This window comes from Panthera leo, chromosome A3 (assembly GCF_018350215.1).
Source record: "Panthera leo isolate Ple1 chromosome A3, P.leo_Ple1_pat1.1, whole genome shotgun sequence".
NCBI classification, from domain to species: Eukaryota; Metazoa; Chordata; class Mammalia; order Carnivora; family Felidae; genus Panthera; species Panthera leo.
Genome location: NC_056681.1, coordinates 35,258,552 through 35,283,459, shown reverse-complemented (window position 1 = coordinate 35,283,459; position 24,908 = coordinate 35,258,552). Strand labels below are relative to the sequence as shown.

Here is a 24,908-nt window from a genome sequence, read left to right as displayed (position 1 = left end):
AATTAAAAAAAAAAAAAATAAAATCTGCATATACCATCTACACCAAGACCACTCTAAACAGCAGAGGCTGTAGTCTTCAGGCTGACACAAATGACATTCAGCCTCTCCCCTTCTTCCAACAAAATCTCCAAGGTGGCTGGCTACGCCCAGCTGGGTTACTGGAACCTCCCTTCCTGGCTGCTCCCTATGCATTTGGGCCATGTGTTAGTGTGACACCCCCATAGTTTGCGTGAAGGGTCTAGAAGAAAGAAAAGGAGACTAAGAATGCATACTGTGTCTTCTGCCACTTCCTATCTACTGCTGCCTCTTTCTCTGATACAAGTTTAGCCCAAGAAAAAGAGAAGGGAGTTATTTTGAATTCGAATGAGATTGATTTTTTTAAATGGATTAGACAGTTGGAATCACACTGACTTATGGTTGTGTCCCCATTACCCACTGGGAAGAACACACTAGCAATTACTGAAAAAATAAAATCATCCCATGAAGTTAACAACTCAATGAGTTCAGATTCTTTGGTCAAACTGGTCAAATGAATAGCACTGTGTCATCAAAGAAACAGTAATGAGGTTCCAGGCAGAGAAAGGATCGATTCAGTCTGAAGCAGGTACAAGATGTACAAGCAGGAGCAGTTCTGTGAAAGTGACACAGGGTAGTACAAATCCAAATTATTCAGGAAAGTCGGTCAACTTGAGCCTTCACATGTGTGCATTTTCAGTTGGATTTCCAGGTCAAATAAATATATTACCTTAGTGTGGGTTCTGCCAAAAGGAGAACCTAAGACAGAGACTTAGATACAAGTACTTTATTTGGGAGATGATGCCAGAAGCTCTCTCACACGGCAGAGTGGAGAAGTGACATGAAGAAGGGAGGTAAGTTTTTTAAAAACGGGTGTACCACTGTGGGTAACTGGGGCTCAATCCCAGTGAAGACTTTCTGGGAGAGACACTGTAGAATCGTTCTTCTGGGGTTGAAGATGTTTGGATATTTATCCACCACCTCCTACTCCTCATTGGTTGATAGTTGTTCCAAGGATATCAACTTCTGAACTTCTATCTTGCCTTATATATGGGCAAAGTTTGTTCCCTTTGACAGAGAGAGGCATGGGAAGCCTGTACAGAAACGCTCAGCACATGGCCTCCAAGAAGGGCTGAGGGAATATGAGACCCTGAGACCCTGACAACATGTCCTACATAAATAGATAAAGTGAAAGACACAAAGAGAAGCCTTGAGAAGTTCTATAAAGGTTGCTGATTTATAGATCAAAATATACTTTTTTAAAGGCAAAGGGATTTCTTAGCCTGAAAGATTTGCCCACGTAGCAAATGCTTTGATAATTATGCCTCACCATTGTCAACATTTTAAAAATATTAAAGCTAGAAGAGACTTCAAGATCTTCCTTCCATGATCCATTTTAACTGAGCCAAACAAGGCTCCCAACGTTAAGTAATGTCAGTACATTAATCTTACTACCTGAATGGAACACACACACACACATACACACACACACAGACTTCGGTTCTGTTAGGGCAGGAATTTTTACTCTGTTCACTGATGTGTCTTCAGCACCCAGACCAAGATCCAGAAAACATATGGTCAGTCAATGCTAACACATACTTGTTATCTCATTTGTCATATGAGTGTTTGTGAATCCTTCCCCAGCAGACAACCTGACAAGTTCAGTCACTTTTTTCTTTTGAGGTAATTGACATATTAATTTCAGGTGTATAGCATAATTTGCTATATGTGTATGTTATGAAATGATAATTCCAGGTAACATCTATCAACACACATAGTTACAATTTTTTTTTCCTTAGGAACACTTGCAAGATTTATTCTTAGCAACTTTCAAATATACAATATGGTATATTAATCCGTATTGTATTATTATATAATTATACTTAATAAGTATTATTGATCCATATTGTATTATTAATTATATTGTATTATTAATTATACTTATTAATTAATAAGTATTATTAATTATAGTCACCAAGGTATACATTATCTTGCAGGACTTATAAAAATTTAAAAAGTTGTAACTTGGACTCCCTTCATCCATTTCACCCACCCCCTATCTCTTGCCTCTGGCAACCACTGATCTGTTCTCTGTATCTGTCAACTTGTTTCTTTTTTTAATTCCACATATAAGTGAGATCATACAGTGTTTGTCTTTCTCTGACTTATTTCACTTAGCATAATATATGTGATTTTTTAAGATATCTCCAACAGATGCAATGCGTTGATTTCTACTGATGACACACAGTTCCTGGTTATGCTGTAGTGCTTTGGTGCCTATGTTCATAACTGAAGCAAATGCTACCTTTCTTTTCAGGTTGGTAAAGGCTAAAGGTGTAATTTTTTCCCTTACAAGTTCATGGACTCTGATGGTCTCCCCAACCCCTATCAATTGACACCCTCCCCCAGTGGTTTCCTGGGCTGGGGGAGCAGGGAATCCCTGCATAGAAACATACTCTGAATTCAAAATAAATTGACATGGAAAACTGTGGGTGCTAGGTTAAACCCCCCCCCCCCCACATCAGTCCCTTTGGACCTTTCCTGAACTCAGATGGCAGGTGACATTTGAATGTGCATGTTAAGAATTGTGCCAGAAAGCATGTCAGTAAAACTAGCTTTTATGGAGCATTTCCAGCATGCCAGCCATTGTTCTAGGGACTTAAATATACTGTCATGAATCCTCAAATAGCTTTGCAAAGATTAGGGAGTAAGCTCCATTTTCAGGAGAGAAAACAGAGAGAAGCCCGATAATGTGGATAATGTTGCAGGTAGGCTGAGAGCAAAGGCTTTTTCACCAGTTTTCATACCCTGCCTGCATCAAAATGAACTGGGAAGCATAGTAAAACTGCAGATTCCAGGTCTCACCACAGAGATTCCCTATCGGTCTGGGATGATTCTCTAGAACTGATGTTTTATTTTTCTTTAATATGAAATTTATTGTAAAATCGGTTTCCATACAACACCATTGGTTTCCAGTACTCCTTCCAACAGGTGCCCTCCTCATTGCCCATCATCCACCCTCTCCTCCCTCCCACTCCCCATCAACCCTCAGTTTATTCTCAGTTTTTAAGAGTCTCTTATGGTTTGCCTCCCTCCCTAATTTTTTTTTCTTCACTCCCCCATGGTCTTCTGTTAAGTTTCTCAGGATCCACATAAGAGTGAAAACATATGGTATCTGTCTTTCTCTGCCTGACTTATTTCACTTAGCATAACACTCTCCAGTTCCATCCACATTGCTACAAAAGGCCATATTTCATTCTTTCTCATTGCCAAGTAGTATTCCATTGTATATATAAACCACAACTTCTTTATCCATTCATCAGTTGATGGACATTTGGGCTCTTTCCATAATTTGGCTATTGTTGAAAGTGCCGCTAGAAACATTGGGGTACAAGTGTCCCTATGCATCAGCACTCCTGTATCCCTTGGGTTAAGTTCCTAGCAGTGCTATTGCTGGATCATAGGGTAGATCGGTTTTTAATTTTTTGAGGAACCTCCACACTGTTTTCCAGAGTGGCTGCACCAGTAGAACTGATGTTTTAAACTGGCCCCCTGGGATGACTGATGCCAAAGCTGCTTGCAAACTGCTCTTGGAGACACGCTGATTTAAAGCTACATCTGCCTGGTTCTGGTCACTCTGGTGTTTGTTCCCAGGAAGTGACTGTGCCCAATGCCAGCTGGGACCACCTCCCCGGTGAAACACCCCTTCCTGAGCACACAGCTTGCTGCCTCCAACAGACACTGCTGGGCTTTCCTACCACCTCTCCCCTCTCCCACCCATTTCTCCCTTCCTGTTTCTCAGGTGTCTCCCACACCTACTCGGCTTTGCCAAGTCTTTGTTAACAGAAAGATTGGACAATTGGTGAGAAGCGAGTGGTTATAGCTTAGAAGGCCTTCTCAGGCTGGAGAACAGTCTCCCCTGCTCCCTGAGGCAGCTTCACTGGGGGCTATTTCCCCATAATGGGGGAATCTTGCAAAGAAGCACATTCAAAATTTAATTCACACTCAGCCCCCCCCCCCCCCCCCAGTAGAAACCTGCATATGGTCCATCTGGCCTGGCTTTTCCAGGCAGGCAGACCAGCAACCAGACACAGCATCCTTTTGTGCCCTGAGGTAGTTGTGTTTAAAACTGCAGTAAAAAAAAAATGACAGTTACAGGGGTAATTGAGCATCTGTGGTTTGTCTGTTTTCTCTATCTCTGAGCTTGAGAAGCAATGCAGATACATGAGCCACCATCTCAGCTTGCTATACTCAGGGACAGGAGCTGCCGTGAAATGCAGGACAATGGGAATGCCCATGAACGGAGTCCAGGCTGAGATCCAGGGCTGAGTTAGTTCCTCTGGACACCTTGTGTTATCCACCCAGAGACCACTGCACCTGCCCTCACCAGGAGGCTCCCCTTTATTCTACTGAGTTGATAAGAAAAAGGCAGGACTGAGAGAAATGAGAGGGTCAAAGAAATTAGGCTAAATTAGGCTCAGTTTGAGCTGAGCTAGTTTTAGGACAACTAAAGATGCTGTGATTATAGCAATTATAGGCATGGTAATGTGGCTTTATATACATACCGCATATTGCAGGTAAAAAAGCCACTGGAATTTGAGAATTAAGAAAGTTGGAATCTCGAAAGATTTAATGAATCAGCTTAAACACAGGGATGTGGCCATGTTTTACATGACAACACTGTAAAAAGAGCCAGGGCACTTGTCCTTTTTAGAACAACCGTGTATGGGGGCGCCTGGGTGGCGCAGTCGGTTAAGCGTCCGACTTCAGCCAGGTCACGATCTCGCGGTCTGTGAGTTCGAGCCCCATGTCAGGCTCTGGGCTGATGGCTCGGAGCCTGGAGCCTGTTTCAGATTCTGTGTCTCCCTCTCTCTCTGCCCCTCCCCCGTTCATGCTCTGTCTCTCTCTGTCCCAAAAATAAAAATAAAAAATAAAAATAAAAAAAAAGAACAACCTGTGTATGTATGTCAGCCCTCCCCCATAGACTCAAAGTTGTCAGTTTACCCCTGTATATTCAGCACAAGAGACTGCTCAGTAGGTGCTCAAAACCTGTTTGTTGAACAAATGAATGAATGACAATACCAAAAACTAATCATGAATCCTATGTTTTGTGAAAGTAAAATTTTTAAAAGACACAAATTTCCTTTTGTAAAAGTAAAGAGATACAGAGTATTGAGAAGTGTGAGTCAGGTCTAAATTTTTTTTTTTCCTGAAGGGGTTACAGAGTGCAAGGGTAACTCACTGATACATCTAAGTGACCATTTCTCCCCAGATTCTTGGGTGGTTCCAAATGGGAAGTTTTTAAAAAATACATGAGATGCTAAAAAGGAAAGGGCAATGTCAAGTTCGGGGCACGGAGTGACAAGATGGCAGATGATAGAAGGTATCTCCTTTTCCTTGTGCAATGTCCAACTTATTTATGAGGAACCAGGGCTTCTTCCTCACTGGAACTGAGCACTGAAGAGAGAGAGTGCAGGGGAAGAAACTAGCAGGTTGACAGGGCAGCAAACAAACAAGTAATGAAACAGCAATTGACTGATATTTATCAAGATTTGCTGGGATAATGGACTTCCAAGGATACGCTACTTTTAGCAGTTGAAGACTTGGGGAGATGAACACATGAGTTGCTCTCATACGATGGAGATGGTATGGGGTATGGAGAGATTCCCACCTAACACCAGAGAAAAGAATTTCTCCTACCCTTGCTCAGATTTTTCAGAAAAATGCTTATTTAGAAAGTGAGTGAAATTCAAACTATGTCCATTTCTCTAGAAAGTTTCAGCATATATTTTACTTCAAATACAACTCATCCTAGGCTACCATGTTCAGACCAGCTTTTTAATCTGAAGTTCAATGCCAAATTCAAGACCAGGAAACATCAAAAACAATAGTAGACCAATTATTGAAAAGGCACCATTATTAAAACTATCTTTGTCAAAATAATTCCATGTTTGTTCACCTGGAAAAACCAACCCCCGTCTTTCAGCTTCCCTGCCCTTTCTTTGCTCTCATCTTGCAGAAATGAAAGCCCATCTTCAACATTCCTCTCTCTTCTCTGAATGCCAAAGAAACCATTTTAGTTTTGTTTTCTTGTTTCAAGAAAGCAGCCAAATGTTAGACAGTAGTGTGTTTTAATTCATTTTGAAAAACAAACTCACATGATTGATTCTTCAGGTCCCCTTACTTGGACCTGACACATTATGAAGTCCGAACAGCTCTGCATAGTTACATTAAACAGGTTCTTGTGCTGCAAAGTCACCGGGTGCAGGTAGCAGTGAAACATTCCCAAGACAATCACTAGACATGCAGAATGCCAGCCAGAAGCAAGGATCACTTTCAGGGGTCTTGCTGTAGGGAGCATGATGCTGTATTTTGTGTGCATTGACAACTGTATAAGGTAGGCCAAGGGAGCGAAGCACCCCCCATTTCTCTGAACCCAAAGGGGTGTCTTTCCAAAAGAAGTGTCTTTCAATCCCTAAACTTCGAGCCAGATACTCCTCTGAGTTGTATGTGTTGCTCCTTGGAGAGTCAAAGCCAAGCCACCATGAGCATGAAGCCTGGCTGACCCCTCCCTCCTCATTCCCCAGAGTGGAGAGAATGTCTGCCACTTACCCCATGAATCCAAAAGAATCCCCCCCTGCCCATCCCTGGGTTTAAGCATGGACGCAGGCCAAGCAAGCCTTGGACACCCAGGCCTGTTGCATTGTAGCTATGTTGGTGTATCCCATGTACAAGGTGGAAAAGTGCTTTTGTTTCTCTACCTGACCCAGCCGGGATAGGGGGATTTGGGGGCTGCCTGCCTAATGGCCCCTAGCCCATGTGCTTATATTGGGATTGGTCCCTAGGGATCTGCACCTGGTTGGCAGTCATTTTGTGGTGGATGTGGTAAATCGCCAGTGTTACCACAATGACGAGGCCTAGGATGAGCCCCAAAATCAGGGGCAAGGTTTCCTCCAACTGCTCCCGCTCATCCACCGGACACTTATGTTCTGAAATGGGAAAGAAGAAGAAAAGAAATCAGCTCCTGTCAAAACATTTTAAATCATAAGCTCTCCTATCAAAACAAAAAGAGAAATGGAGGTGAAAAGATTTCTCAAGGAACATTTGGGGAGACTCTTTTATTTAGAAATAATGTTTCCCCAACCAACCATAAGGATGAACCACTTAATATTTCTGCACAAGGTAAAAATAAAATGTATCAGTTAAACAGGGCAACAGTCGGTCATTGGATTCCTGGAAGGTGCCAATAAAACATCCAGACAATTGATTTCAATTTTCAGAGTTTCAGCATTAAACACAGCCACCATCATTTTTATTGTTGGTTTAATTTTTTAACTTTTTACTGAAGTATATGTACACACAGAGAATTTCACACAATGTAGAGCTTTCAAAAAGACTGAAAATATCAAGTGTTGGTAATGATATGGAGCAGTTAGAACTCATATATTGTTGGAAGATGGTACAACCACTTTGTAAAACTGTCCAGTAGTTTCTAATAAAGGGAAGTATACACCTACCTACCTACTAACACAGCATTCCATTCCTAGGTTTTTACTTAAGAATAATGAAAACATATGGACACAAAAAGGCTTGAGCATAAATGTTTGCAGAAACTTTATTCACAATAGCTTAAAACTGGAAACAATCCAAATGTCCATCAAAGTGGAATGGAAAAACAAACAATGGAATATTAATAATAAAAAGGGATGAATAAAAAGGAATGAACACATAACAAAATGGATGAATCTCAAAAATACTATGTTCAGTGAAAACTCTAAGACATGAAGAGCACATATATATGATTCCATTTACATGAAGTTCAAGAGCAGGTAAAACTAAGTCTATGGTGATTGAAATCAGAAAAGTGCTTATATATGGGGAGCAGGACAGGGAACATCCAAGTGTGATGGAAATATCCTGTATTTTGATCTAGGTAAGGGTTACATGGTTGCAAGTACAGGTAAACATGCATCAAGCTATGGGGTGCCTGGGTGGCTCAATTGGTTAAGCATCCAACTTCGGCTCAGGTCATGATCTCATGGTCCAATAGTTTGAGCCCCACGTTGGGCTCTGTGTTGACAGCTCAGAGCCTGCAGCTTGCTTCAGAGTCTGTGTCTCCCTCTCTCTCTGCCCCTCCCCCACTTGTTCTCTCCCTGTCTCTCTCTCTCTCAAAAATAAATAAACATTAAAAAAATGTGTCAAGCTAAATTTTTTAGATTTTTGCATTTTGATATGTGTAAATTATACTACAATTTTAAAAAAGAGAGTGCAGAACTTCATGAGTTTTCACAAATGAACATCTCATGTAACCAGCACCTAGGTCAAGAAAGAAAATGTTACCAGCACGTTGGTGTTGACTCCGTTTTACTCTCTTACCCCCAAGACAGTTTAATAGCCCTTTGCCTCAATTTTTAACTAGAACCAGAAAAACAATTTGGGGCAACGTGTTGGTCACATAGTTTGTAGATCTGAGCAGAACTACATTCCTAGAAACCAGGAAACGTTTGCTCAGGCTCTTTTGCTCCTTGTGGGTAACTGATGGCCTCTTCACCAAGCTCATGAGCCACAACCGGAGAAAACAGGCTTTAGATATCTGTTCATAAAGACCAAGTTTTTAAGTCAAGGTGACCCAGTAAACATTTACTGAGCACCAACTGTGTGCCAGGCTCCTCCATGTTGACACAGTCCTTCGTCTCACCTCTCCTGAGGCCAGCAGAAAGGAGAATTAGGCCTGAGCTTATTCTAGTAATTAGAGTCTGGAAGATTATGGACAAACATATAGCTTATGAAAAGCTGTATACTTGGGGCACCTGGGTTGAGCATACAACTCTTGATTTTGGCTCAGGTAACGATCTCACTGTCATGAGATCGAGCCCCAAGTCAGGCTCTGAGTTGAAGTGGAGCCTGCTTAAGATTCTCTCTCCCATTCCCTCTGCCTCTCTCCCCACTTGTGCACACTCTCTGTCTCTCCCTCTCTTTCTCAAAATAAAAATAAAATAAAGGCTGTATACTTAATACGCATGGTTCCTAAATTAACTTTCAGTTCTAAGCACAAAGATTTTCTCATTTAATCCCCATGACAGCCTTATGAGATAAATACTGTTATTATACCCATTACCTAGAAGGTAGAATGAAGCTAAGTAATTTTCCCAGGGGAAATGAAGCCCCAACTTGAATTCCGACAGCCTAACTCAACAGCACAATCAGGGGGGCAGTTAGCAGACATGAGCTAGGGGTAGAGTTAGGGTCAGGTCAGTAGCAAACCTGACCTACTGGCATTTAGAGGCTACAGAATCAGAAGAGGGGGCAGGAAGAGGGCTTCCGGGCTCTGGGGCTATGTGTACTGGTCACAGAGGTACGTTCAATTTCTGAAAATTCAGTGAGGGTCATACTTATTACCAAGAGGTATGAGGGTATTTTCAGGGGGGATGGATATGTTGTTTTTTCTGGATTGTAGTGATGACTTCATAGGTGTATTCCTAAGTCAGAATTTCTCATATCATACACTTAAATGTGTGAAGTTTATTGTATTTCAATTACAACCTGAACAAAAGTGTTTAAAATAAATAAGTAAACATACACATACATACATACATACATTTCCTGATTGAAAAAAGAAGAGATTTTTTTACAGGGAAGATTTTTTAAAAAGACATTTTGGCAAATGTTAAGGAAGGGCTAAGGACCTATTATTAGCACTAAATTGAGCATTTCTCTTTATTATAATCAGAAGGACTAAAAAGAATCAGTAGGGGACTTTTATTTTTGACTATTTGATTAAATTCTAATGAGTTCCACACTTTCAGTGTCGGCCTGCAGCCCAACATACCCATTTCCCCCGGGAAAAGTCTTAAGGTTGTTACAGCAGCACCAGGAACAGCTATGGGCCCAGAGCTCCATACCCAGAAGGTTGCTTTTTCCCCCATGATACCACACTGCCCCTTTGAAGAGAAAAATGAGTAGAAATGGGGTTTCTTAGGGTAGGGATTTTATTAACAACAAAAACTATTTGTTTTCCCCAACAGGCTGTTGCCTGTGAAATGTCAACGTAGATTGTGGGCTTTGCTCATTTTCTATGTACTACTCACAAACTTACACCCTGATATTCATAACATGACCCTTTCAAGCACACCTGACTGTAGCTAATGAGGTAACTTTGGGAAAGCCCCTAGGTCACCTAAGGATAGGGGCTGGTTGCCAGAACTAAACTTGTGACCAGAAAGTTGGAACTTTCAGCCCCCACCCCCTTGATTTCCAGAGAGGGGAAAGTGGCTAGAGCTTGAGTTCAATCACCAATGGCCAATTATTTAACCAACTGTGCCTGTGTAATGAAGCCTCAATAAAAACACCAAAGGATGGGATTCAGAGAGCTTCTGGTCAGTGAACACATGGAGATTTGGGACAAGTGGTGGGCTTGGAAAGAGTCTGGAACCTCCACCATCTTTCCCTGTGTCTTACCCTATGCATCTCCTACATATAGCTGTTCCTGAGTTATATCCTTTTATAATAAACTGGTAACTTAGTGAGTAAAATATATCTCTGAGTTCTGTGAGCCTCTCTAGAATTCAAGGAGAAGATCATGGAAACCTCTGATTGTAAGTTGATCGGAAGCCTAGGTGACAGTCTGGACTTGCAGTTGATATCTGCAATGGAGATGGGGAGCAGTCTTGTAGGAGACAGCCCTTAACCCGTGGGATTTGATGGTATTTTCAGGTAGTGTCAGCAGTGAGTTGAATTGCAGAACACCCAGCTGCTGTCAGAGAATTGCTCAGTGGTTGGGAAAAACACCCACACATCTGAACTGGTATCAGAATCATACTACCCAAAGTATTATCTTTTTTTTAACTTTTTAAAAAATGTTTTTAAAGTGCTTGTTTATTTTTGCGAGAGAGACAGAGCTCCAGCAAGGCAGGGGCAGAGAGAGAGGGAGAGACACAGAATCCGAAGCAGGCTCCAGGCTTTGAGCTGTCAGCACAGAGCCCAATGTGGGCCTCGAACCCATGAGCTGCGAGACCATGGCCTGTGCCATGACACTTAACCGACTGAGCCCCCAGGTGCTCCCCAGAGTATTACCTTTAAACAGATAATAACTTTAGTATAGTTATGGGAGAATAACATCTCATATCCCATTCTTCAAGGAAGGCAGAGGGGAAAAGCACAATATATTCTGACCAAAAAAATTATGGTTAAAATACCATTGTGGTTTAGTTTCGTGTTTTGTTTTTTTTTTTAATTTTAATTCCAGTGTAGTTAACATACAGTGTTATATTAGTTTCAGGTGTACAATATGGCGATTCAAAAATTCTATACATCACTCAGTGCTCCTCATGACAAGTGTACTCTTAATCCCTGTCACCTATTTCACCCATCCCCTACCCACCTCCCCTCTGGTAACCACCAGTTTGTTCTCTATAGTTACGAGTCTGTTTTTGGTTTGTCTCCTTTTTTCTTTGCTCATTTGTTCTATTTCTTAAATTCCACATATGAGAGAAATCACATGATATTTATCTTTCTCTGACTTATTTCACTTAGCATTATAATTGTGGGTTACTTCTTAAAAATTATTTTTTGTGCCTTAGGAAAAAACCTGAACTAAACTCACCACAGAAAGGGGTATATAAAGGGAGCATTAAACTACAGACATGTCAAAAATAATCATGGGGAAATAAGGGGATGTCAAAAATTATCATGAAAAATACTGAATCCCCATCCTCATCCATCCACATCCACTAAGTGGTCAAATAAGGGGACATTCCCAAGTCTGCCATCCCTTTTCCACCCTTTCAAAATCCACAGAGCTCTGGAAATCCAGAGCACTTTGTATCATGCATTTGGCAGCAACACTTGAACTAATGTAGGATGCCCGTGATTTCATGCATCCTACTTAGCATGAAGGTTCACGTGTTTCACTGCAAGAAACAGATATATTAATATATTTGATTACAGGGGGCTGCGTGGACTCTTCTGGGGTTTTCCATAATATATGGACTATGCACTAAATTATCTTCCTAAAGTCTCAAAAATCCTGAACTCTGAAACCCATCTATCCCCAAGGGTTTTAAATGAGAGACCGGGAGCTCACACAAGAGGGTCACACATTCCACGTTCAGGCTCAAGCCAGTGATTTCAAACTCTGCCTCTGACCCCGAGGGGAAATAGTGTTTTACATTGCAACTCAGAACATAGGTAGACAAACATAACCAAAACCAAGTTTTCACAAAACAATACTTATTCTGACCCTATGCATCTAATAATTTCCACTCCAGTCTATTCTCTTTAACTTAAAACAGTGCTGACCATGACCTACTAAGGCAGAAGATGCCATCTTTTTTTGCACCAGTAATGATGAAACTGGTGCAAACCAGTTGAAAACCCTTCTCAGAATCATGCTTACAAATGCATAAAGATAAGACACACACAATTATGAAGGAAAGATATTACACTGAAATTCAGCTCTCAAAATATGTTTAAATAAGTTGGGAGAAAGCAATACATGTACCCCTTTATTAGTACACATACTGGCTGGGCTTGCAAAGTAACAAGAAGCATCATTGTTACTTTGCAAGATCTACATAAGCAAATGGGGGATGAAAATATCTGTGATTTCTATTGGTGAGAAAGTCACCTCTAATTATTCATTAATTATCACCACTATTACTACTGTGAGTTGTTATCTTCATTTATGACTGAAGGGAATGTCAAAAATTAGAAATTTGGGAAAAGAAAGATGTAAATTTTTCCCACTGAAATTCACACATTCCCAGAATTCTATCCACAACCCTTATGGACCCCAAGGTTAAGATCCTTTGCCATAAATTGATTATATAACCCACAGATTATGAAACAGGAAGGCTCTAGGCTCTGCCTAGGAGAAGAACATCTTTTGGCTTAGACCACACTAAATCTGGCTTTGGATGCTCAGAGGCCCCTAATTCCCTGTTCACCTCCACAGGGCGTGGGGTCCCTCATGCCTCTGCCCTGGCTGGGCTCAGGGTTCTCAAGTGCACAAAACAGATCCTGAAGAGGATGGCATATGGCTGGAAAAGACAACAACCAGTCTAGCCATTGGAAAGAACAAGATAAAGACAAATCGGACAACAGAGGGTTAATCTATTGCCAGCTGCCAATTGCCGAATAAGGTACCCTCAACCATAAATCCAATGCTGCTGAAATTCTGATCCATCTTCAGTTCTCATTTTTAGTCCATGGTTTTGTTTTTTGTTTTTTGGATTTTTTGGTCACTTGTTTGTTTGATGACCACCATTTTTTGTGTGTTTGATGGTTTTATGTCCATCTCAATGGTGTATTTACTCCCTGAGGCGAACCAACCACAAGAACTCTTCATTGTTCCCCAAATGAAAACACTGAGATGGGCAGTAGGCAAAAAGGCAAGCTACCTGCTTTCTCAAGGTCTGCTAACACCCCAGACTATTCCTGTTCAAGGAAGGGGCTGATTGGGCTTCTTCCACTCTCTGATAGGACAGCTGGAGGGAGGAGTTTGCCCCTCTTCCCATTTTCTCTGGGCTGGTTCTGGACTCCTGTAACCACAGCAAAATGTGTTTTGTATTTTGAGAAAGAGCATAAATGGGCCTTGAAGACCTTTGGCTGGAGACAAGCAGATACTTTTACCAGTAAGCAGTAGCAATTAAAATAAGATAATAAAAGCAGTTGTTGATTGATGCCACTGTGTACCAGGCACATGGCATGCACAAGAAAGAGTTGTATAAATCTTTCTCACAATCCTATAAGCTCTGCCAGGGCAGGAAATTTCATATACCCCAGAACCTACGTGTAACAGACCCATCCAGTGTCCTTGGCAGTCACTTTCTCACACATTGCAATGGGTTTTGCCTACAAGGCAGCCTAGAAGTCCCAGAGAGTCAATGCTCTTCCCCCACCCCAGCAGCCATCAGTGGTGGATAAAAGTTGATGGGTAAATGCATTGTTCCCACCTCTCAGGCTGGATAACTCTGACATGGGTTCTACACTCTCGGGGGTTCCAGCAGTGTCAGCCCCAGGTGCCCACAGTGGACACCTGCTCACTAATGCACGGGTACTGGTTGCCTTACTATCTCACTTCCCCAAGCCCTTCCCAGTGCTTTCTAGAACCACTTCCTAAATAAACTACTTGCACTTACATGCTTGCCTAGGATCTGCTCCTTGGGGAACCCAGCCTAAAACACTATGTTCCAGGAAAGTACCAGGAACACTGAATTCTACAACTGGCTAGTTACATAGCCCTACACTGGGGATCCACATTCCTGCCCTTGACACAGTTCTCAGCAGTGTTCATAACAGGATTATCTCCCCCTAGATGCATACCCAGGAGACCCTGAGGAGCAACTATGCATGCTGGGAGGTGCTATGTAAGTCACAGGTCTACACAATGCTGTGGATCAGCATCAGCTAAGCCTTCGTGCACGTGGCAGCCAGCCACAGGGTGCCCTACCGAGGGCTGGTGTACAGAGAACGGTAAGGCACGATCCTTTCCACTATAACACAGATGTGGTTAAAACATAGATGAGGTGGCATCTTCCAATCATGCTGTTAGGAACACTAATAAAAGGCTCATGAATTCAGGGTACTCAACAACCTGTGTAAAGGTGCCTCCTGTGCTCACATGTTTATTAGGAGCAGCTGAGGCTCTGAGTAAGCGCTCAGGATCTGACACCCAAAGACAGGCTCTTGCCCCAGCCCTGGCAGCCACTAGAAGGGCAGGCTTCACCAATAACTTCACTTCTCTGAGCCTCAGTTTCTCTGCAGTCATCTGGGATCTCAGCACCTTCTTTACAGGTTTGTTTGTTTGCTTGTTTTTCCCCCTTGAGAATTAAAAAGGGACCAGCCTATATGTGGTCACTTTTAAATGCCTTTTAAACCTGAATCTTTAAAAAAGGGAAACAGAGACTGGGTGCCTGAGTGGCTCAGTCGGTTGAGTGTCTGACTCTTGATTTCAGCTCAGGTCATGATCCTAAGGTTCGTGGGTTCAAGCCCTGCATCAGGCTCTGAGCTGACAGTGCAGTGCAGAGACTCTGTCTCCTTCCCTCTCTTCCCCTCCCCTGCTCCTTCTCCTTCTCTCTCTCTTTCTCTCTCAAAATAAAGAAACTTTAAAAATTTTAAAACAAAGGGGAACAGAGATACCCTTTGCATTCTTTTATGTTTCTTTTGAAATTATGCATAAAAGTTGCCTTTAATTCAAGCCATTAAAATTCTCAGGCTGATCTGTTGCTTATCAGTGATGCAATCCTCATCCATCACAGCCAGGAATCTCCAGGGGGCCCACAAAGGGACACACTTTAAGGACTTAATTGTGGAAGGACACGTTAATCAACCCCAACTGAGAGACATGAGGTGCTTTGAACTGCAGGGTGGTCGTTACCATACAAGTGTATTGGTTATAGAAATGAGCCAAAGTAGCCTCTGTGTATTGGCCCCTAGGTGGTTTATTTTTTCACTGCAGGCTGAGACTATTAGCTCTAAAGTCTATCATGCCAAACTCAAATTTTTACACATCTAATTATTTAAAAACCAGCCCAAAGAAGCACATTTTTAGCTATTTAGAGCCTGCCTGCTTTGCATACCAAACCTCACCCAACAGCTGTTACCCATTGATAAGATAGGCCTTGGCCTCTGCTGCCCCTCAGAGCTCTCTGACCCAGAGACTCCTTACCGTGCTGCTGAGCCATATTGCCTAGACACGTAAGCCCCCTCCCCAGTACCCCTCTCCCTGCCAGGAGGTCCTATGCCCTCCTCCCTTCTGGCTGGTGGTCCCCATATGCCTCTCTCTGGATAGTCTCATGCTCTGAGCAGCTTCCGCTCTCATGCAACCCTGTCCAAGCACCACCCAACAAAACTTGTGTATTATTGCCTCTCAAGGTCATATCTTTTCCTTGATCAGCTCAAGATTCCTCAACCCCCCCCCCCCCCCACACACACACACACAGAGTATTCCACAGACCAGCAGCATCACCAGGGAGCTTGCTAGAAATGGAGCATCTTGGGCCCCGCCCCCAGACCTACTGAACCAGACTCTGCATGTTAGCAAGATTACCACAGTCGTGCACAATGCAGCTACAGATTCCTGTGCACACTGCAGTTGGAGACGTGCTGGGCGAAGAGACTTCTGTTGAGGATAAGCATAGTAGCCGAGCTCAATGCACTAAAGGGATTTAAGTGATAAAGACGTCAACCCCCATTTGAGCTGCTCTCAATGCTGTGAGTATCCAGTAATCCATTTCACTGACCCTTTCTTGCTTTAGAGTCTATTAAACAGGCAGATGTGAAACTTCAGACTGACAGTATGGCCCCCTTACACAGGGAATAGTTTCTTCATTGGAAACCCTGTGGCTATAGGTCCTGCACACACGTGCCAAACCCACATATACACCCTGCAGTAGGCGTGCAGTTATAAGACCAGATATGGCCCCCTCCTCCACTCCCCCGCTTCCCTACGCGGGTGCAGGCTATTCATCCAGAGCCTCCTGAGCTTCTTTTCTGGGAAAGCAGGGGCGGGGGCAAGCCCCAGGTCCCCAAAAGGAATCTTTTGGATTCTACCAAATCAAATCAAATGATCCCTTGCAAAACACAGTGGGGGGCAGGTGCTGAAAGGCACAAATGGGAGGAGCCAGGAACAAAGGAATCCCTGCCAAACAAAGGCAAACGGATCCAGTGAGTGATTCTGAATGAGGCTTGCCTCCTCCCAGGAGCAGGAGCTTTGAGCCCCAGGGCACCATATAGGAGGGGACATCCTAATTATTACCCAGAAAAGCCTGAGACAAGTGCAGTTTGCTTGTGCTTAATAATACATCTGCATTTAGAAAGTTCTACATGCTTACAAACTCTCTAAGTCTACCCAGCAACCGTGCCCCTCTAGGACCTGTAAGTGAATAAAACCTGGTTTTCAAACAAAGAAGGCCAAGACGTCCATGCTATGAACTTCACTGATTTTCAGGAAACCAGCTCTGGTCCTGATTCAGTGCTCATTTACTCTTATTTTGTATACCATTCTAAACACCGATGAGATTTGATTTCTCAGCTCATCAATGACTATCAGCAACAGTGTAGAAATAACCCAGAACGACTGGGGTGAGGTTGAAGTAAGGACCTAGTAAAAGCAGCCATCACAGCACAGATAGCACCAACCAGAAAAGAAGTGCCTGAGAAGAGCTGACCAGTAAAAAACAAAGAGTAATTAGAGACTATGAAAAGTACCTGCATAAACTCAAACGTATCTGTGGTAGGAACCCTGCGGGCTGATTCTACACAGTCCAGGATGTTCATAATGAATTCCTGGTCATCAGTAATCATAAGTCCAATCACATTTAATTATAGTTAATATTTTCAGTTGAAGAAAGACACTGTTATATTTTATAAACACTTATGTAATCAAACAGATATTTTTAAAACACTAGGGTCTTGACGCTTGTGAGTTTAATTTCAATTTTGTGAAGATCCATGAAAATGCAGTTAGCCCATCCTTCCCCAAGTGTGTGGAAGTAAGTACTGCACTGACTTACTAAACATATTAAATCCTGATTCATCTAATATTCAAGCATTTGGAAGTCTCCATTAATTGTGTCCACAGCTTCAGGATATCAATTCAGCCAAAGTTAACTGGGCATCTACAGTGTACCAAGCACTGTGTTAGGCACGAAAAATACAAAGATGAAAAAAGAAGTAGGGTTTTCTGTCAAAGACAGTTTAACTTAAGAATGTTCAAATGGTCTTTAAATGATCATGGTATTGGGGGAGGGGAGCATATATTCTACTCAGTATAGTTTGAATTGGGAGGGGAATTTTATGAAAGCTGGATTCCCTGGGAAATGATCAAATGATTTGTGTATGACACAGATGGGGATTCCCTGATATCCTGTATGTTCTAATAGTTGTATTCATCTGGGGATCCCCACTCCAAAGGAAGGCATCCATAAAGCAATGAGAATCTCTCCCCATTTCTTAGCCACAAGGAATAAACAGAATATCAAACCATCTTTAACAACCTTCTCCAGATAAGAGAGAACAGATGAATTGAAAAATTGATTCACCCTACGTTTGCCTGGTAAAAATTGTTGCTAGACTCAGATAATTGCAGAAATGTGGACTCCCCTTGTGCCCAACTTCTGCTGGGATGCAGAGAACCAAGAGAATGTGGATGTCCTGAATCTGCCTCAGCTATATCCTGCCTGACCCCCTTTCAGAGACTAGCACAGACTGAGAAGAAGCCTTTCTCCACATCCCAGGAGGAAAAGATCAGGGGCCCCTGCTTTTCTGAAGCCTCAAGGGTAGCCCTCCTCACAAAGGTGAGTGCTAGAGGGAGGCAGGTCTCCATGAGTCTCTCTGTAGCGCGCGCGCACACACACACCCACACACCCCTATTGCATTCTAGCCACACAAAAACTTAGACTCACAGTGGTAGAAACTACAGCTGAAACTACCTGAAATAACATGGAGAAGTGAAGGCCCATGGAAGCAGAGGCCCTTCTGTAATCCATGGCTCTCTATGTAAGTGTTTGAGATTTTTAGCTGATTTTTCATTGGGAAATTTGCATCAAAATTATGTATATATATTTTTCCAAACGGTCTTTGTTACCTCTTTCCCTATCAAGGTTCCTCTCTTGGCAAACAAAAAGGAGGAGAGGAAAGAAATAAAAAGAAGGGAAGGGCCAAAGAAGGGAAAGTGGGAGAGGAAAGAATGAAATGAAGGGGGAAGGGAGAAGAAAGAACCATTGAGGAAGGTTGATCAGTTCACAGTCTAAAATATTATAGTGAGAGGAAGTGTCATGTCAGCCTGAAGAAAATACAAGTAGTAACAGCCTGAAATCCTGGCAGGTCCCTTTCCCCATCCACCCTGAAGTCAGCCTTCCCTTCCCTCCATCCTGTCTCCTCCCACACTGATCCCCACCAACCTACCTTCACTGAAGACAAAATCAGAGATGATGTCAAAAGGCTGGATGTGTACCGCAGACAGAATCATGGTAACTGTCTTCTGTGGATCGCTGGAGGCTAGTGAAATGGTCTGCTGAGCTTGACACTGGTAGGACTTCCCAGCTGGGGTGACCAAGGCAGAGAGGTGATGTGAGTTGGCCGTGTGCTTCCCGGCTGCAGGGAAGGCCCAAAGCAATGGTTAGGCCCCTACTTCTGGAAGAATCCTAACCTCCTAACCTCCTGTGCCTCTCTCTCTCTCAGCTCCAGAAACATCTCTGATCCTCTGTGTTGCCGAGCTGGGGCTGGAGCTCTGCAGAGGGCATCAAGTGGTGACAAAGGACAGGCACTCCCCTTCTTTCAGGAGCAGGGGTTCCTTAAACATTGATTTGAAATTTCTTTTCTGGAAAAGGAGAGTGATACCTAAAAACCCAACTCTGTTTACTATATGCAACCTGAAAATGGAGATTTCAATGAAACAGAACAGTGATGTGGTTTTCCACATTTCACACTGCCCCACACAGAATTAAAGATCTTCAACAAAGCAGGGCTGGTTGCTGGTGCCCTAGGCAGACTTAACACACATATACACTCTTTGCAGGGCTGCCCCTTTTCCTCCTTTTCAGGTACATGTTTGTTGTTTTTCCCCCCTCTTTCCCTTTTTTGGAGAGGAAGGTATCTAATTTAACTGGGAGAAGTGTTTGAATATGGATTTTGATGAAGAGAAGAAAATGTTCTTTTTACTGCAATGATAAAAAGGGGTGGAAAGGGAGACATGATCCGTACATTCTTTCATGTGTTCAATAAAAATCTTTTCCCAACACCAGTGCCCAGGTGATGGAAGGCCTCATTAGGAGATTACACAGTTTACTAAATAAATAGGTTGGTTAATTAATTAATTTGAATGTGGTCTTTGATGGCTCTTGCACATGTGAACATTCTTATTTGAGGAATGGCTGTTGCTCTTGCCACAATATTTTTGGAGGCTCTGGGAGAGTTGAAGCGATGGGCAGGAAAAGCTAATAAATTAGGACACGGTTCAGAATCTGCTCTGGGGTGACTGCAGTCAATGACTGAAGACCGAGTGTGAGCCGTAGGGCCACGAACAAAAAGATACTGCAGGCTAACCGAGAAAAGGAGTCACACTGCCCCTTTCAAGTTTCTGCGCATAAGAAGAAAAACCAGGGTGCAGGGGGGAAAAATTAGCTTCTCCGTGCTCCTTTAAAGGACATATCATAAGAGATCCTCCTGAAGCAGCCAGGGGGAAGACAGGCCCTCAAGAGATGTCTCATCGAGGATCAGGCTACGGTGACCGACCGGCTGAGTAGTTCCTTGCTCATCTACAAGGCCTAAAGTCCAGAGGACACTCAGGTGCTCCCGCTTCCTCTACTTTGGAGAGAAAGCCCAGGGCGGACGTGACCTGGGAGCGCAAAGTCAGGATCTGTTTCCATAAATTGCCTGAGGAATTTGGTCTCCATGCCTGGGCTCTCTGCAGTGCCCAGGCTTTCCCAGGCTTCCTCCCCAGCTTTGGGGCCTCACTCACCACTGACTGCGTCTTTAAAATGGGTCTTCTCTAAGGAGTCATAGACAAACTGGACCTTGCTCAACCTCCACGTCGCCTCGGGTCCTTTGGACGCATTATGACTTTCCTGCCAAGAGGGAGGCGCGCGTCACTCGTCCCCGCGGCTTTTGGGTGAGGAAATCCTGGGGGCGGCCCCCGCCCACATCCACCCAGAGGTGGGCAGAGCCTCCTCTGCGCGTCCCCCTCGGGGTTACCTTTACAAACAGCATTTTGAGCGCATACGCGCGATCCACCCAGAACACCTGCAGCTCCGACTCGTTGTGGCCACAGCGGCCCTTCACCTCAGCTCCTCGGGTCAGGGAGATGTCGGCCTGTTCCGTGATCAGCTGGGAACACATACGCCCCGCACCCCCTCAGCGCACCCGGCCTCCGCGGGGGCTGTAAAGGGCAGCGCATTCAAACTCGGGGTGGCACGCCTGAGCGCTCCTTTGCGCGCGCGCTCGCAGGTCCCGGAACATGCGGTTAGATGCTTGCTCTGCGTGCAGACCCGGCCGTTAGGGAAGCAGAGAAAGGGGGATTACTTTCAAAGCAGGCAGGGCGAGCAGAAGGCGTTACAAGCCGGAACCCCCATGCAGCATTCGGGAGAAGCCTGCAGGGGCACAGAGGGGGAAGGCGGGCGACCCACGTCTTCCTGGGGCCTTGAAGGGGGATGCCCTTCGCCCCTGGAGCCCTAGGAGTAAGCCCGGAGGGAAAAGCTTCCTTACATCGACATAATTGCTGGCCCACACATCATAAGGGACAATAAATTTGGCTGCGAACTCGGCCATGAGACACGTCGTCCCATTTTCCCGCACCACAAATATATCTTTTTCAGGGTTAGTGGAAAGGCCTGAGAGATTTTCCACTTCTTGTTCTGCCATGATTCCAGCCGTTGTATCTGCGGAAAAACAAACCAAAAAAAAAAAAAAATCCTCTCGGTTCCGGGCTCAGTGAGCCCACGCGTCGCGGGCACAGGGGTGGAGAGATCGTGGTCTGCAGGCTTCGGGGTGATAAAGTTCCTTGCCGGCTGCTGTGCGCTCTGCGAGCCATTTCCCTAACCTAGCGCCGACAATTTCAACTCCGTTGCTGTTAATTTATGATAAAAATAAAATTTTTAAATTTAAATCCTTACTATTTTGTAAGCCGACTGGTCTTTTCTTTCATCTTAGGCTTTTAAAACCAAATCTTTCTTGCCAATGCTCAGACCCCACGAAGCAGGCTCGTATAGCATTCTGTCTGGGATGTGCGGTACAGGTGTGTGGCCCTCTGGGGAATTCCCTGCCTCTGGCGGGAAGGCCCTCCACCCTGCCCGCAAAGAAGAAAGAAAATAACAAAACGTAGGGGCCACATTTTGACCTTAAGCTACTGGTTTTGCTCTGCTCGTTCTATTCTCTGCAAATAGTGCACCCTGCCCTCGCTGTGGCCCAAAAGCTACTCACGGAACAGCATCAGGAGAACTCGAAGTCTATAGACGCTGGAAAAGGCTCTTCCTCGGAGATCCATGCTCGCCGTGCAGCGAATGAGGCCAGATGTGCTGCTGCAGAGGCCGCCTGAGAGGGAATCCCTCAAAGTCGCCGCTGGAGTGAGCCGGGGTGAGCGAGGGGCGGGGGCACCGAGAGGGAGGCGGGGGGAAGCGCGTGTTCTCTGCGCGCTGCCGAAGACTTGGTGGCGGGTGCCGCACCGACCCGTGCAGGCTGAACGCGAGTCGGCTCACTGCGGAGGAACCGACCGAGAGGTGAGGGAGCTGTCCACGGCTGCGAGTACTGAAAGGGATCGGTTGTGTTGCAGGAGTGATTGTTGTGGCTTGGCTAGTGCAGCTAGCCAATGAGATTTGGGGGGGGCTAAAATTCTCCCTGAATCTGTTTCCTGTTCTGCAATTGCATCCGCAGAGATGATTGTGTCCTGAGAAACTTAACAGCACTCTCAGACTTATTCGACATCCCTACTAGGTACAGTTATTAGGTGGTGTAGACATCACATCCTTGGAGTCCTGGTTGCTGAAAATGCCTCTGGTTCCTGAAAGAAAACGGTAGAACACAAATTGTTGCTGCTTTGAGGGAGGAGGAGTAGGCAGAAATAGAGAAGGGAAATGCTATGGCAACAGTTTCCTGCATTTGGAGACATCCCCTTCTCTCCTCTGCTCTCAATGAGCTAATGGATTTAAAGTTAAATTGACGCCTCCCTAAATGAGGCCGTCAGTCAGTGCAGTATTCTGGCTTATTTTCTGTGAGTTCTGCTCTCTGACTGCATGAGGGCTCTAAACTCTGGGGTCATCTACCCTCACTCATTATATTGTGACTTTTCTGCCAAGAAGAATGTAAGTGAACCCGAAGTTTGTGAGGGTTGTCTAGGGTCTCTTAGGACAGTAATGTCACCTACTTTTGTAAACATAGACATTACACACATATTGCTCTATAGCATCCAGTGGGACAAAAAAAATACTACTGGACTAATTCCTATATTTACATTTTTGGTAGCTTGCTTTTTTAAAAATTTCTTGCTTCATAAATCAGAATACAGCTTTTTCAGCAATGAACATGCTGTCCTCATCAATTGTATTGATGTCCAAATATTTCATGTCTTACAGGATATTTAATTATGTGAATAATCAGTAATATAATGTCATAAAATAAACAATATCATATTAAGGGGGAAATTGCAAAGTATTTTCACATGCACTGTCAAATTTTATCCTCCTTACCACCTTAGAAGGTAGACAAGGGAACATTTGCCTTATGGTGGTTGTACACTCCCAAAACTGAGACTCAGAAAAATTAAATGACCTTGCCTAGTGTCACATGGTCAGTTAGAATTAAAATAGAAAAATCACATGCTTTAACTTCATAGGGACCATCTTCATTTTTCCTTATATAATACTTTGACTCCAAAATATACTATATCTTCATTTCCATAAAATCTTTATTCAATGACCAAATAACAAGCTGAAACCCAAAGTCTCTAATAAGATCAATAGCAATTCAAATTATGAAGTAATATTTAAATCAATACTATATTTTATATCTTCATTTTTATCTGGTATATTTCATTCAAGCATTTTTCAAGAACTTTGCATAAATGTTTATATACAGAAGGACTGAGGCCTTTGTGATTGATAAAAGTCAATTATTATGATTGCAATTTGCAAAATTTACATGCCTTGCAATTTGTCACCTTAGCAATTGCTATTACACATTTTCCTGTAGTATCATAAAAACTTTAAAAACAATGAGACATATGTAATGAAGCATTTATATTCTCTCTCCCTCCATCTTTCCCTCCAGTACTTTAATGAGGAAAGAAATGGATAGATTTTAGTTTAGTGTTCACAATTTATTACCTTTATGACCTTGTACAGATTATCATTTTCCTCAACTGAAAAACTGGAATACCTCAGGGGATGGCTGGTTAGGCCAAGTGAACTAATGAGTAGAACATCATTCAAAACAAAGACAAATTAATTTCATCATAAACATTAGCTGAATACCTATTACTTGCACTATGTTTGGTGCTCTGGGAACCCAAAGATAAACAAATACCATTATAGAAGTAGAAGAGATGTCTGTGAAAGATTATGACAATTTTTCTTGTGATACATTATTGCAGATGTCCTCATTTATAGATTATTAAAAGATCAACTGAATTAATTGATGATTATCTGCTTTAATAAGAAAACATAGATGGGAAGTAGCATGGGTCATTAATCTTAAGTTGTTGTAGTTGATTATTGATTTCATTATAAATCAAATAGTTGTTCCTTTGAAATGGTTTCTTTCCATACCTGACATACATGATCTCTTTGTTGACACCAGAGAGTACTTCAAGAGTTAAAAGAAAAAAGGAAGCAGTTTTAACTCTTTCTTCCTGGAAGGATCATTCTCAAAACATAATTAAATTTCCTTTTAGGTGTTTAATCTTAAAGATAGCTTACAAAGATCCATTAACTTCTCTATCTGTCCTCAGTGATTCTTATATTGCAATAACAATTGGATCATTTTTCCTACAACTTTCACCTACATTAATTAAATAACTTTCTAATCAAGCTTTAAAAAAATCTTCACTTGTCTGAAATCAGCAAAGAGCAAGTAAAACTCACCATTAAATCATATTTTAAGATAGTAACAAAGTTTTCCAAAATTTGTTCCATTCTTCATTTATTGAATGGGAGAGAAAATAGGAGAAGCTAACATAAACAAGTACACTCTTGTGGATGACGGTTGTGTCAATTTTCATTATTGCTGCTGGTGGTCAAAACAAAATGTCAGTGGTAAGTGTAACCCATGCATGTTGCCCTTGGAATCTTCTCTAGATCCTCTATGTCCTTCAAAGGATTCTTTTCAATTTGTGTACTTACTTATTTGGATTGGCCTTAATGAATCACATGCCATTGGGTGGTTACTATTTCACAGTGGTGAAA

General features: G+C 43.0%; 1 protein-coding gene across 1 annotated transcript; it reads right to left on the bottom strand.

The window, feature by feature from the left end:
- Window positions 1-6,222: 6,222 nt before the first annotated feature.
- LAMP5 (lysosomal associated membrane protein family member 5) lies at window positions 6,223-21,997 on the bottom strand. Its single transcript, XM_042930164.1, has 6 exons — window positions 21,934-21,997; window positions 21,220-21,392; window positions 20,710-20,841; window positions 20,477-20,582; window positions 18,922-19,110; window positions 6,223-7,004 (listed from the first exon to the last, which is right to left on the bottom strand). Exons 1-6 carry the CDS (start codon window positions 21,995-21,997, stop codon window positions 6,826-6,828), a joined length of 843 nt encoding a protein of 280 aa, XP_042786098.1. The 3' UTR covers window positions 6,223-6,825.
- Window positions 21,998-24,908: the final 2,911 nt, after the last annotated feature.